Source organism: Muscardinus avellanarius (genome assembly GCF_963383645.1).
Source record: "Muscardinus avellanarius genome assembly, chromosome: 1".
NCBI lineage: Eukaryota > Metazoa > Chordata > Mammalia > Rodentia > Gliridae > Muscardinus > Muscardinus avellanarius.
In genome coordinates this window covers 82,852,205-82,867,791 of record NC_137786.1, presented here as the reverse complement: position 1 = coordinate 82,867,791, position 15,587 = coordinate 82,852,205, and the positions used below count along the sequence as shown (strand labels likewise).

Genomic DNA, 15,587 nt, shown 5'->3' with positions numbered 1-15,587 from the left:
CCATCTGGGGTCAGGAAAAGGGTTAATAGCTTTCCTCACATCAGCTTATGAAGAAGTTCTCTGTGTTAGTGGTGCTGTCATGATGGGCTCCTTCAGGATTAATTAAATATCTTGACTAATTAGTGAAATTACTGATGTGCTCTGACTGTTAAAGGGGGCCTAAAGTGCGATTCAGCTGACAGGGAATTAAGTTTGGGATCTGCATAGTGACACAGTAGGAGGAGCTGCAGCACAAAGTGGGACATGAGGAGGATAGAGAGGGAAGAGGGAGAGGAGGAGGATGGAGAGAGGGAGGAGGGAGAGGAGGAGGATGGAGAGAGGGAGGAGGGAGAGGACGAGCATAGAGGGAGGAGGGAGAAGAGGAGCAGAGAGAGAGGGAGGAGGGAGAAGAGGATGGAGAGAGGGAGGAGGGAGAGGAGAAGGAGGTCTTTTCCAGGTTGCTTCAGCAGGAGGCCATGCAGTCAGCACATTGAGAAGTGTATGGAAATGTAATTTTAAAATAACTCTGCATCATTTTAAATTGGAATTTGATCTTTCTAAAGCTTATTCTTACACTCTCCCTCTCCTCCCAAACTCATAATATAGTATTATTACATGGATTTTTAGAAAATTAGCTGTCTGGAATTCATGCTGGATAAATAATACATCTTGGTCCACACTTGTTCCTGGTCTACAAAATTAAAAAAAAAAAAAGATGGATTAATGCTGTGAAAATTTACAGGAAAAGGTTAAGAACCCTTTAAGGAGAAACAAAGTAACACAGTGCTCAGCCGCCAAGGCAGAGCTAACCTGTCCCTCATGTGAGCTTAAGGAGCTTAGATACTCACAGATGAAATAACAACAAAGATATTTGGGAGGAAAGTCTCCTATCTTTCTAAAACCTTGGGAGAACTTTTGATTTTATCTTGAGAGAACAATACATGAATTGTGGATTAAGATTTAAAAAAAACTGTCAAAACTTGGAGTCTTACCACCAGAACTTGCTAAGAGCCCCATTCCCTAAGGTTTCCATTATAGCATACCAGACCCGGCCCCTGGAGAAAGGCTGCAGTTATGTGGTCAGGACTGTTTTACTTGGCAAGGGGACACTTTGCACATTCTGCTTTTTAGATATCATGTTTTAAAAAATTAAGTTTGCATCTGTGTGTATCGGACAGAATGCACATTAAGTAGACACACTCAATTAAACCTTAATTATAAAGTGGTAAACAGTGAAGCCTTTTAAAGCCTGGCAAATGTGAATAAATAAAAGAGCTGCAGCGAATAAGCCCCGAACCTGACATCATGAGGCATGAGCTCATTTCATAGAGCTTAAGCGTATGTGTATATAATCAGATCCAGACACCTGGGGCTGCCTTCTACACAGAATTTTGACAAATTTGGCTTCACTTTTGTTTTAACTAGCCTGAAGTTACGTTGGCTAAATAAAATTAATTTTTAAAAAACCCATTTCTTCCTCACAAGGTAAAAGGATTCTTCAGTTCTTTGAAAGAAAATGGTTCCCAGCTCCGCTGTGTCCAACAAACAATTGAAACCATTGAGGAAAACATACGCTGGATGGATAAGAATTTTGACAAAATCAAAGTGTGGCTGCAAAAGGAAAAGCTTGGACTGCTGTAATGATTCATTCCTTGCCGAATCCCTGTGATCTATAATCACTGAACTTTTGTCGAGATTATTTGGAAAGTAGAGGTGGTGTTTTGGCTCCAGCTGAAGATACTTTCCCTCTGACTGTAGTAGTAGTTTCTGTGAAAAGCTCAGTTCTTGGTTTTTTTTTTTTTTTTTTTTTGTTACTGGGGTTCCTGGAAACCCTTCCACCTCCAGGGTACATTCCCAGACCTATTTTATATTTTTATTTGGAAACAGGGTCTCTTAAGCCAGTGAGGCTGGCTTCAAACCTGTGCCATCCTCCTGTCTCCGCCTCCCAAGCACAGGGATTACAAGTGTGCGCCACCACGCCCGGATCAGTTCTTGGTTTTTACATCCAGGGACTATTGTCATTTACAGGGGTTGCCCCTGCATCGTAAACCCAAGGCTTGTGTTCCCAAATGCAGAGGAGTAAAGTACCTGATTTCTTCTCATTTTTTGCTTTAGGTTTAAGCCCCACAGTGTGCGAACCCCTGTGCCTGTCATTTAAAGCAGGCTCGCTTGTGTCCTTGGCAGGTTTCAACTAGCGCCTGAGCGTGAACACTGGATGAGTAACCAAGGTGGACGCGGCTATGCCGGAGCTCTCCCACTGACCCCCCTCCAGATCCGCCATCCCCCTCTCTTCCTCCTTCCAGGTGCTGACTTGTCCAGCCCAAGTCATCGGGTTTCCTTGCCCTTGGGATTGGGCCAGTAGCGCCTCGGGGGCTGGGGTTGGGGAAAGAGTAAGTGGAGTTATGAATTCCGTCGGTTCCCACGCAGGCTGCTTCAGGCTGCTCTCAGCTCCTGAAAGGCGGCCCTCTTTCCACCCAGTCTTCTCCATTTCTGGGCTAACTGCCTCTCCCTTTCATCCCTCAGGGCCATGTGCTGCAACAAGAGCCTGGCATATTAGTCCTGGTGGTACTAGTGGTTTCCAAACATCATCCTATCTGTATCTTTGTTAAAAAAAAAAAAAAAATATATATATATATATATATATATATATATATATATATAATGAAGAACCCTCTTCCCTCTTCAGGTGTGTGTGTGTGTGTGTGTGTGTGTGTGTGTGTGTGTTTTACTGGGGATTGAACCCAGGGGCACTCTACCTCTGAGCTACACCCCATCCCTGTTTTACTTTTTATTTGGAAACAGGGTATCACTGTGTTGTGGAGTGCCTAAGTTGATGAGGCTGGCCTTGAACCTTCAATCTCCTCTCAGCTTCACAAGTATTACTAGGATTACAGGCATGCATCACCTCAGCCAGTCTCTCCACGGGTTCTTCTAACTTGAATGCCAGCTGTTTCTTCAAGGACCCTGATTTATAGCTAGGCTTCTGAAAAACTAGAGTTTATCTGCATTCAGGTCTAGAGGAAACACCTTGCATTTAAGTTGTCCTGGAGAGATGCTGACCCTCAGGTGGGGAGTGTGTTTTCTCTCTTTGCTCGTTTGGCCTAGTTTGAAATTCCTAAATAGCTCAATATTGGTACTTTCTAACAATAAGTCATTGCAGAGGCACAGGTAGTGGAATATTATGAAATTTGAAAATATTTGCTTATATTAGTCTAAGTGAAGACAATGAGTTCTTTGTTTTTGAAGTCTTACATATGAATATCAGAATATATGGCATAAAATTTAAGAGAGGGATATCATGATATGAAAAATGTCAAAATGTGTTGCTTTTGTGAAATAAAGTGACTTTTTTGGACATATGTTTGCAGTTCCATTTTTGTACCTATAGCATGGTTGATGGTTTGAGAACTAAAAATAAAAACAAATCACTAGTAATTTCTTTCCCAGGCTACTTTATGTTTAAAAACAAAAACAACAACAAAAAAAACATACACAGCCAAGATTTTAATGTAAAATATTTGCTTTAATTGTATCTTATTTCTTGATTAATAATGAAACACAGAAACACTGATTTTCAGTTTGGGTCACCTGAGGAACCTAACCTTTATTACTTTTGGAAACACCAATTTTATAGATAGATTGCCACAAAAATGTGTAGAAACTTTTTTGGTAATAAAAATGTATATTATTTACTTCTAAACATATTTGAAATTATCTTTCTGAGTTAAAAAAACCTTTTAAATCTTGTCACTTTCTTGAGTCATTATGAATCACTATCAAACACCTAAACTTGAAGAGATTTGTAATAAAAAATAAAGCACATTCCAAGTACCTTAAGTGAATATTCACTTTTTTCAGGTATTCTTAAATCTCTGGATTTTGATATATCATTTAAAAAATACTTCTTTCTATACATGGAAATCAGTAGCACTTCAGCCACACCATTGCAAAAATATTTGTCAGTGTTAACATTTTCAGTCCTTTTAAAACAAACACCTATACTTGCTTGGGTAGTAGGATTAGATACACAGTTAAATTTTACAAAAAAAGTGGGTTTTTCTCTTCTTTTTAGTGCCTTGAAAATAGAACTAATGGCCGCCTCTTTTATGAGATAGGGACTTAGCATTTTACTTAGGAGGAGTGTGAATGCCCATAGATATGTGCATGATTTGTAGGGAATACTTTTATAGCGTATTAACAAAATTTGAGGCCCATTATATGCAATGTTATAATTTTTGCTTGCCCTTGACCCCATGAGACAGTATTGGCAGTATTTCCTATGTTGAGTGAAGCAAGTTAAGTCCTAACAAAAGCTTTAAATTGATGCTAAAGCAGGGCACGCTCTCGGAAAACTAGACATTTCAAATCTGTTTTATGATCTGTACCTAACATCTTTTCCCATAGTCACTGCCATGAAACAAAGATGAAATTAATTATAAAAATTTCATCAATGATACCAGTGTGTCAGTGCAACGCTCATGAATTATTCATTCAGAAAGATTTGAGAAACCAAAGTTGTAGGACATTAGAACCTACTTCTTAAGTTCCTGTGGGGGAAAGAGACTTTAAATCTCTCTCTCCTCTCTCTCTCTCTCTCTCTCTCTCTCTCTCTCTCTCTCTCTCTCTCATATATATGTGTGTATGTATACATATGTGTGTTAGTGTATATATATATATATATATATATATATATACACATATATTTATCTTTTATTCTGAAAGTAGAACTTTGTTTCTTTTTTTATTTGGTAAAGTTAACTTCCATAAAACGAGATGCTACACAGTGCAGAGACCAATGTGGCACACAGCTTTGAGCAAACGATTACCGTTCAGGTTTTCTGTAGAGAGAATAGTAGTAAACAGTTTAATAATGTGGTAAGTCACAGGGTCCAAGCCATGAATATTCTAGGATTAAATGTTCTTCTTGAAACTTGCTACACAGTGACTTAGTCTGCATTTGCTGTTCTGTTGACCTGATTCAAGTCCCAGTGTTTTCTCTGACTATAACGTACAGAAGTCCTCACCACTGGCAAAGAAAAGTTCAAACTGAGAAGGAGATCGGCGCCTCCTGGTTTATCCAGGTCATCTATTATCCATTTATTATTATAGCAGCCCAAGAGGAGATATGTGCCCAATGTACAATATTTTATGTTTTCATAAACATTAACCCAAAGAACATCAAATATAGTTCAAAAGCTCAAGAGGAAGGGGGGATAAGAAATCAGAACATCGACAAATATTTAAAGCATTGTTTTCCAAATGCTAAAAACAAAACAAAACAAATTAAGTGCAAACTGAAAATTCTAATGAGATTTACAGGCACTGTGTGTAAAATGTGCAAAGTCTGCAAAATTTTTCGATTTCTTTTTGGTGTTGCTTTAAGAAACTATCAAATATATTTCTTACAAATATAAAGCTTCCTTTCTCTCCTAACTAAAGGCAATTAGAAAAAAAATTCAAAGTTAAATACTCAGTAAAATAACACAGGTGAACCAGACAAATTCGTTTTCTTTCTGGAAAAGAATAACAAACCAATGTTAAGGATGTCAAATGACTTAATACCACTAGAAGCCACCCAGAAAAACTGTTTTCTGTTGTGAAAGCCTTTTGTTCTTCAAAGTCACCATCCACCAGCTGAAGATTTTATATGCAGACAACTGGAAAATTTAAAGAAATTTGGTGAGCCATTTGACATGAAAATTTAATTTTGCAAGCATAGACAATATGCCACTTAGCAAAGCATTGTATAGCAGACAACAAGAAGCAATTTCCTATAAAAAATAGAAGAGTAGATTATTAAGAGAATTTCATTAATTTCTGGGGAAATCTTAGAGAAATTTTAATCATTATACCTTCCTTCCTCCTTATAGTATCCATAACACTGGATCATGGAGATAGAGCTACACCTGGTTTATCTGACATTTTTATTTATTTTAGGCTTTGATTAGTAAGCCTTTATGGCTTAGAGTAAGACTCTACCCCTCTAAACATTTAGGTCCATCTCTCAAGATAGATCTTAGGAATTGCTTCATCTGCTGGATGTCTTTAGGCACCATAAATTAGAATCACAGTGCTTTACATTCCAAAATTAAGACAGACAAAATGATCAGTCTTTTTCTTTGCTGTTGTTCCCTAAACCCTGTACATGTTACCAGACTCTGAAAGGTATTTTTACCCATTCTGGTATGTGTAATTATCTGTTAAGAGAACATTTCACTATAAATTGTAACGTGCTAATTTTACTTTGCCACAATAACCTGTAGTCATAATAAGCATTTGGAGTTTAAAGGTACAACGAGCTTTAGATGGTAATTTTCTTTAACAATCTGACCTAATCTTTTAATGAGCTCTTAATCAGAAAATTCATGTTTTTAAACATTCCCATACCACAATAATCTCATTTAGTGCTTTTCAGAAAATAATCGAATTTCCTGTGAATTTTGCAATGTGCATTTTATACCAGTAATACAAAGAAAGCATGAAATACTCAAGAGGTATGCTTTGGTTCCCCCCCATAACACAAGTTGACAGAAGGGGCACTTGTCATCATTCACAATCAACACCCAACTTACCAAAGAGTAGAGACTCTAACTTGTATTTCCTTCATCAGCTTTTGGCTTGGAAGCTTCCTCCATTGTCTAGAAGGGAAACAAAAACACCAGTGAGGTCTTTCTTTTCTGGATTAAGTATCAAAAATTGATCCATCAGGGGAGGTACATGAGGCAAGTTTATGGACTCCTCAGATTTAATGAAGAGGGCAGTCAGTGGGGGGAAAGAGGACAGCCCTTTCCTCTCACTGCCTTCTTTGAACAAACACTGCACGCTCTTCTTTATTTTATAAGCTAAAAGTAACTGTACATGATCTCAAGCCACAACTTATTTTTTTCAGTTGTTAGAGATAGAATCCAGTGTCTCCCGTGCTATGCAGTCTACCAATGAATTACTCTTCTAATCCAACAAATTTGTTTTTTAAAGGCTTTTGTCAGTAAATTTTTCTTAAAAAACTGCACAAGTGTTCTAGAATGGAAGCGTTTAATAATTCTACACTAATCCACCCTTTTCCTGCACTGGGGGGGAGGGCATGGCTGGCCAGCTAATGTACTCTTTATAGAGGGTTATTATGTTTTCTATGTTTTTGTTTAGGGTCTGATCAAGTACCTTGTGTAACTAAAACTAATAAGCAAAAAGTATTTCATCTACTTGAGATACATTGACATGAGTAATTTTCAATGATCAATCTCATTTCTTATATTTTATGGGATACATAATAGGAAGATTTCATTGTTTTGTACCTGAGTTTTGATGCAACTGGACTATAATTTTTAAATATGCACCTTTAGTTTTTCATTATAATCAGAGGATCATAGTTATTAGAACCATTTATATGGAATAGAAAAGGATCTAGAAATGATCTAATCCAATGTCCATTTCTAACCACAGCTCCCAACTGCTGTGCTCTACTAACGCCCAACTCCAAAACTTAAACTGGACCCTGTAACTTTCACTCATTAGCTTTCATTCTAATTTCTGGAGCAACATGAACAGTTAAATATACTGTTGTTATGTTAAATGTCCTCTAAAGATCCATGTGTAAAAGGTTTGGTCCCCAGGGCGGCAGTACTGGGGGTGGTACTATGGGCCTTAAGGAGGTGGGGACTTCGAGAGGTCGTTAGGCCATGGGTGATAGTGGTACCCCATGGTGATAGTGGTACCCATCTCTTCTTTTTGTTCTTTGTTTCCTGCAATGAGGTGAGCAGTTTGCTTCATCATATTCCCATCATGTCGTGCTGCTTTGCCAGAGGACCAAAGCAGTGAGGCAATCAATCATGGGCTGGAACCTCCATAACTATCAACCAAAATATACCTTTATTCTTTAAAAGTTAATTGCCTCAGGAATTTTGTTATAGTGATAAGAAACTGACTAATATATGAACAAATATTCCCATTATATACTAATTCCTCTTCCAGGTACTGCCTAATGAATATTAGATCCTAATTTTATTTTTTAAATTTTTTTTAATTGGTGCACTGTATTCATACATCATAATGGGATAAAAAACTTGTGTAGACATATGTGCATACATCACCCAGTTAGCCCCTACCCCACACCATTCCCTCCCCCTCCCTCCTTCCCATGCTTGGCTAGTGGTTGACATCTAATATTACAGCAATTTATCCAAAATTAACAATGATAATCTCACATAACAGATTCATTTGTCTGATATCAAACTTTTGATCACTTAGAGATAACATTTCAATATTTCTCTTTGCTTTCTTTCTTACCAGAGGATATTTTTTTTCTTTTTTTTTTTAAGGTGAAACTATCATACATTTTTTTCCAGAAAAAATCTATCCTAACATCAAATATGAACTCTAAATACCCAAAACAATCTCAAAAATGAACAAAGCTAGAAGATGTACATTTTCTGATTTCAAACATTATAGAGCTACATTAATTGAAACAGTGTAGTTCTGCTATAAAGGTAGATATATAAACCAGTGGAGTAAAATTAAAAGCCTAGAAATGAATTCTTCCATATATGGTCAAGTTATTTTTGACAAGGTTTCCAAGAACATTTGGTGAAGGAAATAATGATCCTTTTACTAAATATTGTTGAAAAATAATAATTACATAAAAAGAATAAAGTTGGACCCTTACCTAATACCATATACAAATATTAACTCAAAACAGATAAAAGTCCTAAATGTAAATCTTAAGACTATAAACTTTTAGAAGAAAACCTGGGTCATAACACTTCACAACAATGAAATTGGCAATGATTTCTTGGATATGATTTTAAAGGCATAGGCAAAAACAGAATAAACAAATTTCCTAAAAAATAAAAAAAATATTGTACAATGTAAACAGAGTTAAAAGTTACTGATAGAATGGGGTAAAATATTTCCAAATGCTACATCTGAAGGTATATTAATATTCCAAATAGAAATCCTAAAAATTAGCAACAATAAAATCAAACAATACAATTTAGAAATAGGTAAAAGACTAAAATAAATAATGAATCTCCAAAGATTTTAACCAATAAACACATGAATATATTCCTCTTTGCTTAGTTGTCTGCTGTTCTGGTGTGTATTACCTATTTCTTCTTTGTAGTTAATCTCTTTGAGTATTTTCTCTAGCGCTGGTTTTGAAGACATAAATTCCTTCAGTTTCTGTTTGTCATGGAAGCTTCTTATTTTCCCATAAAATTTGATAGATAGTTGTGCTGGGTAGGAAATTTTTGACTGAAAGTTGTTTTCTTTCAGAGTTTGGAATATGTTACTCCAAGCCCTTCTGGCTCTCATGACTTGGTTTGGGAAGTCTGGAGTGATTCCAATTGGTTTGCCTCTTAATGTCACTTGGCCTTTTGTTTTTGTTGCCTTTAAGATTCTCTCTTTGGCTTCCACATTGGTCATTTTGACAATTATGCGGTGTGGGGAACCTCTTGTCTTATCCTGTCTAAAGGGAGGTCTATAAGTTTCCTGGACCTGTGTATCGATCTCTATGTTTGGAAAGTTTTATGCTATTATTTCTTTGAAGATATTATTGATCCCTTTGGTTTCACCTAATTTTCCCTCCTCTATTCCGATTATTAGGTTAGCTCTCTTAAAAGGGGCCCATATTTCTTCAATGTCAGATTCCTGCTGTCTGATTTTTTTATAAGTTATAAATTATGTGTTTGTTTTTGGAGTGATCACCTTCTAGGAGCGAGATTCTATTCTCCATGTGGTCTAATCGATTGTTCATACTTTGAATTGAGGCCTTAATGATTGCATCTTTATGTCTTTTAGACTCTAAATTCTTTTCGAAGGTCCTGTATTATTTCTACAGTTATATTCCTGATTTGGTCTTCTGGAGATCTCTGAATTTCTGTGTTATCAGGTTCTGATAATATGGGGTTCTGGGCATTCATTGCTTTATTATTGTTCCTCTTTCCCATGATTTCAGAAGTTTGTGCCTTCCCTGGATCACTATGACTTCACTTAGGGTGCTCTGTATCTCGAGTCTGTGGTAATCTCAGCTGCCACTACTCCTTTACTGGGTTGTATCGCAAAGTTTCAGACCCAGGGAGTTAATCGAGGCTCCGCGAGACCGTGAGGGTGACAGGCTGGGCGTTTTCCCATGGGGAGCTGTGACTAAGGTGTGGTATCTCTGCCATCGCTACTCCTTCACTGGGTTGGACTGCAAAATCTCAGACCCAGGGAGAATATCAAAGTCCCTGGGCATGCAGTACAGGGATTTCTCCTTTAGGGACCGCAATTTCACTCACGGTTATTGTGCGTGTTGATCAGGAGCTGTTGAGGGTGTGGTGAACTCACTGTCGCTGCTGGCAATATGGCGCCACTGCCACGCCCTCGGCCATGAGGCTGGAGCTGCTGTCAATATGGCACCGCTCCCACGCCCTTGGCTGTGAGGCTGGCGCTGCTGGCAATATGGCGCTGCTGCCATGCCCTCGGCCGTGAGGTTGGCATATTTCTTTTCTGGTTTTGAGCTCTATTCTGAGTCCCTAGAAGGCGTGATGAGCTTGACCACTGGGAGTTTTAGACGTTCTTTGCACTGAAAGACCTGCTGAATTACACCCGAATGATCCACAGCTGCTCACTTCAGCTCCTTTTTTACCATTCCTCTCTGGTGCTGTGAGGGAAGATGGTGCTGGCGCGGCCCTGCTGCTGCATTGCAGGCTTGATTTCTGGTCTCTGGTTGTTCTTCCAGTCTTTTTTTTCTCTCTCCCTTGTGTTTACATTTTTTATTTCTCTGCTGATGACGTTTTCTGGCTATGAAAGGCACTGATTTTGTGACAATAGAGATCAAGTTTTAGCAGGGCTCATAGCTTTTCTTGGTTACCATCTTCCCGGAAGTCCTAGATCCTAATTTTATATACTACCTTCTATGTTCTAAAATTTATATGAGCCATAACTCTAGTATTATTGTAATAAGAGCAGGAAATCTGAATTGTGTTCAGGATATTTGTTTAGATTTTTAAAGCACCAGTTATTTAGAAATAAACACACAACTTACAAGAAGAAATCAAATTACTAACAGGATAAATTCCACTTCCATATAACTGCTAAACTAATTTGTAGCATATTTACTGCATTGTGCTTACCTTTGCTTCTGAATTCTTTGCTTTACCTCCATTCTTGGGTGCTTTGGAACTGGAAGCCACCTTCTTGTTCTTATCCTAAAGCAAAGGAAATGGGTTGAGGGGATTGCTATCATCAGTCTTTCTGGCAATAAACCACTGTCTACAATCAAATTAATCTCTATCATTCTTCATAGTGCCCTATAGATTTTCAATTTAATCAAATAATAATGGGCATTTTAGTTATGAATTTTTAAAACAATGGTGAATCTACATAGAAGTATTTAAGGCAGGAAATAAAAAGGATAAAAATAAGGAGGGAATATAGGTCACATTGATGATCTGCCAATTTTCATGGTACATGATTCACTGAGACCACATTCTTTTCATCAAAACAAAACTGTCCTTTTCAATTCAGTGAGACTCTGTTTCAAAATAAAGAATAAAATATAGGGCTGGGGGTGTAACTTGAAGGTATAATGCCCCTGGGTTCCATCCCCAGTAATGCAAAAACAAAACAATACAAAAAAACTGTCATTATAAAGAAAAGAGACAACAAGTACTGCAAAGTTGTAGAGAAAAGGAAATATTAGCATTGTTGGTGGGGTTATATATATGTACAATTATTATGAAAAACAATGTGGAGGTTCCTAAAGAAAATAAAAATAAAACTATCATATGACCCAGAAACCCTCTTCTGGGAATATACCCAAAGGAGATAGAATCATCACCTCATAAAGGTATCTGCACTCTCATGTTTATAGCAGTATTATTTCCAATACCCAGATATGTATACAAGCTAAATATCCTCAGATGAATGAATGATTAAGAAAATGTAATATGTATGCACAATGGAATACAATTTTGCCTTAAAAAAAGCCCGGGTGTGGTGGTGCATGCTTGTAATCTCCGTGCTTGGGAGGCGGAGACAGGAGGATCGCGCAGGTCCAAAGCCAGCCTTGCTGGCTTAAGAGACCCTGTTTCCAAATAAAAAGATAAAATAGGTCTAGGAGTGTAGCCTGGAGGTAGAAGGGTTTCCAGGAATCCTAGTTCCACAAAAAAAAAAAAAAAAAAAGAAGCAAAAGAAAATCCTGGCATGTTACACCATGGATGCACCTGGAGGACATTATGCCAGGTGCTAAAATAAAAATATCATATAATCTCATATTTTTTTTAAAAAGTGATAAAAATATGCAGAGATAGAGAATGAAACAAATGGGGAAATGTAAGACAAAGGATACAAATAGCAAATAAGTAAACAAAAATAGAGATATGATGTACATTGTGAAAGCCAGAGTTAATAAAATTATGTTGCATCAGAACTTTGGTTAAACATGTCAATTTTAGCTGTTCTTGTCACAAAAATATATTAGACAGATATGTCACTCTGCTTCACTATAGAAATGATTTTACTATCTATATATATATATATATCCCGTATTTTCATGTTGTAAATGTCACATACACACAAAAGATTTATTCGAAAATAAACTGTAAACAAATACCCTCCAACAGGAACAAAATTCACAGCTTTGTCTGTTGGACTGACTTTTTTTTATGCCAATGGAGGGAAACTAAGACACTATTAACAGTATCATGGTGGAGAAATGTTAATAATGAAAACAACCATAAAGAGTTGGCATAGGTTAGGCATAAAAACAAAGCCCATTTACATATATAGAAAAGAGGGAATTATTTAGGTTTTTCCAAGGGTGAGAAGTAAAATGTTAAGGGGGCCTAGATGTGAAATGATTGAGCACGGAAGGTCTGACAGTGCGGTGGCTGGAACTACATTATATAGCCAAAAGGATGGCAAACTTGAGATCTGCAGAATTCGTTCTTCTTTAAGTCATGAGGTATTCATTTTACTTTTGCTTTTATTTATGAGCCAGTGCAGTTTATAGGTAAAATGCCCCACACTTGTTGAATAACACATTTTTTCCTATTAATTTTTAATCACAAATTTTGAACACCTGCTGCAAACCAGGCATTTTGCTAGTGCCAAGAATACAGAGGTCAAAGACCCATCAGAACCACACACTGAGCACACAGCTTGGTGGTGTAACATGCATGCTCTGACAGGGGACCATGGTGAAGGGAAAGTGTGATCTAGAGGCCTCCATGCTTGAACCTGCACGATCCTCCTGTCTCCGCCTCCCAAGCACGGGGATTACAAGTGTGTGCCACCACTCCCGGCTACTTCCGTTTTTTTTTTTTTTTTTTTTTTTTTGCTTTGGTTTGGTTTTGCAGTACCAGGGATTGAGCCCAAGGCCTTGTGCATGCTACGAAAACATCTACTTCTGGGCTACATCCCCTGGTCCTTCATTTTAAAAGAACACAGACACGGCATTATTGTACACCACATGCAGTGTGACAATTAAAAAAATGATGGCTTTGAAAATGATAAAGCAGCATTGAAAACACAAATGGAATAATGTTACCCTAGGCATTATAAATGGACTCCAAGTACAACTTTGTAAAACATACATATAAAAAAAGACAAAGGCAATATACCAATTAATGTTTGTGGGATAGTAAAGTTAAATATTTTTTTCTTTTCTCTATTTTCAGGTTCTCTGTAACATCATTTAATTCATTCTGCAGGTTAAAAATTCCATATATATGTACATACACATATTTGAAAGAAAGTAAAAATGAAAAGGAAGACTACCTTTCTTGTGTTCTGTGAGGTTTCTGTAGCTGGGGGACAGCTGTCCAAATCTCCTGAGAGAGCATCAATGGGGTCCTGGTCACCGTCCGGCTTCTGAGATAGTAACAGAAAGAACAGCAGTGAAGTCCAAGGCAAGATGCTCTACTGGACATTTCCCCTTCTTGTTTAAAAAGAAAAGATACTAAATTAGGGGAAAAATAACTGACATTCTTTTTCTAACAATAATATGCTGTAAGCGGAGAGTATAATATGAAAATCTTGATATCTTTATTCTCTTTTCTCTTTAGTACAAATTTTCTCATCTGGAAAATTGTACTGGCTATCTCGAAGAGCTTTTTGAAAAATAAATAAGAGATAAACAACACACACACACACACACACACACACACACACACACACACTTACCTTGGCACAGTATCAAGCACAGGGTCAACTTCCAATAAATTAATAATTTTTTGGCAAATGTTCTAGAATTTATTAATCATTACTTATAATCAACAGTCAACATTTCTCATTACATATTTTCACTCATTTGCTTAAGAAAAATGTTACAGGTCTCATTGTCATCACTGCAATATATTTACTGTGATGGAAACAAAACCTGTATCTCAATTTAGCCACATTGACCAATTTTAGACACTGATTATCAGTGCCTACTCCCATCTAGAATGAGGCTCTAATACATTTTTTGGTGTACTTGGGATTGAACCCAGGACTATTCTACCTCTGACCTACACCCTCAGCTCTATTTTATTTTTATTTTGAAACAGGGTCTCACTAAGTTACCTAGGCTGCTCTCGAACTTGTGATTCTCCCATCTCAGCCTCCCAAGTACTGGGATTATAAGTGTGTCAAACATGCCTGGCTCAATAAACTAAATTTTTAAAAAAATGCAAACTAAAACTATAGCTAGAACCAAAATGTTAATGAAAACACACTACCTTTAAAAACATATTTACCTTTGCTTCCTTTGATTTCTTTGGCTTCTCTTCTTTGTCCTTAAAAACAAGACAGACTATTGGTTAAATATGGATCTTTGTAAGGTTGTAAGGATTTACTTAGGTATTGTCAGTATTTGTAGAATCTATTAATGACTTGGCTTGGATAAAAATAGAGTATGGATCTGTGATAACTGCTATCTCTCTCCCAGCTTTGTTTCACCCATAAAACCATTTCTGTAGCTTCACTGGAAATGTTAAGTGTCTGGTTACTGAAGTTACAGAGAGACTATTTAAAAATCTTCAGCCATCATGTGCTGTAATTCATAATTCAACTTTAAGTGGTACAAAAGGTACCTTGTGTTTGTAATGTCTTGAAAGAAATATTACAGTTGAAAAGGATTTGAAGATTACTTTCTAACAGGATTACAAATACAACTAATTCATTGGATATTTCTCTATCTTCAAAGACATTAGATAAGGTATTTCCCAATGATTACAAGCAGGGAGAGGTGACAGTATCAGAGAGGGGTGGATTCTAGCAGGATGCAGAATTGCCATCTGAAGAAATACTCAGTACAAGCAAGAGAACTGTCCCCGTAACAGGAAAGGCTGAAGCCAGTAGCACTATTCCAACCTGGGAGTCATCTTCCCCAACAAACGAATCACAGCAGAGAAAGACAGGTGGAACTTGCACTTCCTTGTTTCTGGTTGATTAGCAGACCTGATATTTACCTTTTAATTAATATTTATTATTGACATTCAATATTTATAATTTAATTAATTTTATAGTAGAGATAAAAAGGGAGGGAAGATAGGCCAGGATGACCTGGAAAAACTAGTTTACATGTTTGGGACAAAAGGCTGGGGATTTACTTCTTGATAAAAAATTGGGACTTGTGATTATAAATATGA

At 37.0% G+C, this 15,587-nt stretch overlaps 2 protein-coding genes across 2 annotated transcripts in view; one reads left to right on the top strand and one right to left on the bottom strand.

Moving 5' to 3' along the window:
* ERAP1 (endoplasmic reticulum aminopeptidase 1) overlaps positions 1 to 1,620 on the top strand; it is a gene marked incomplete at both ends in the record, with an annotated part of 37,847 nt that extends 36,227 nt beyond the window's left edge. Inside the window, one exon of the mRNA XM_080719544.1 lies at positions 1,465 to 1,620. Within this exon, the coding sequence (XP_080575670.1) occupies positions 1,465 to 1,620 (156 nt within the window). The remainder of the gene's footprint in view (positions 1 to 1,464) is intronic.
* Positions 1,621 to 6,566: 4,946 nt separating this feature from the next.
* CAST (calpastatin) overlaps positions 6,567 to 15,587 on the bottom strand; it is a gene marked incomplete at both ends in the record, with an annotated part of 116,985 nt that continues 107,964 nt past the window's right edge. The window contains 4 exons of the mRNA XM_080707573.1: positions 6,567 to 6,617; positions 11,088 to 11,162; positions 13,735 to 13,827; positions 14,694 to 14,732. Of these exons, the coding sequence (XP_080563699.1) occupies positions 6,567 to 6,617; positions 11,088 to 11,162; positions 13,735 to 13,827; positions 14,694 to 14,732 (258 nt within the window). The remainder of the gene's footprint in view (positions 6,618 to 11,087; positions 11,163 to 13,734; positions 13,828 to 14,693; positions 14,733 to 15,587) is intronic.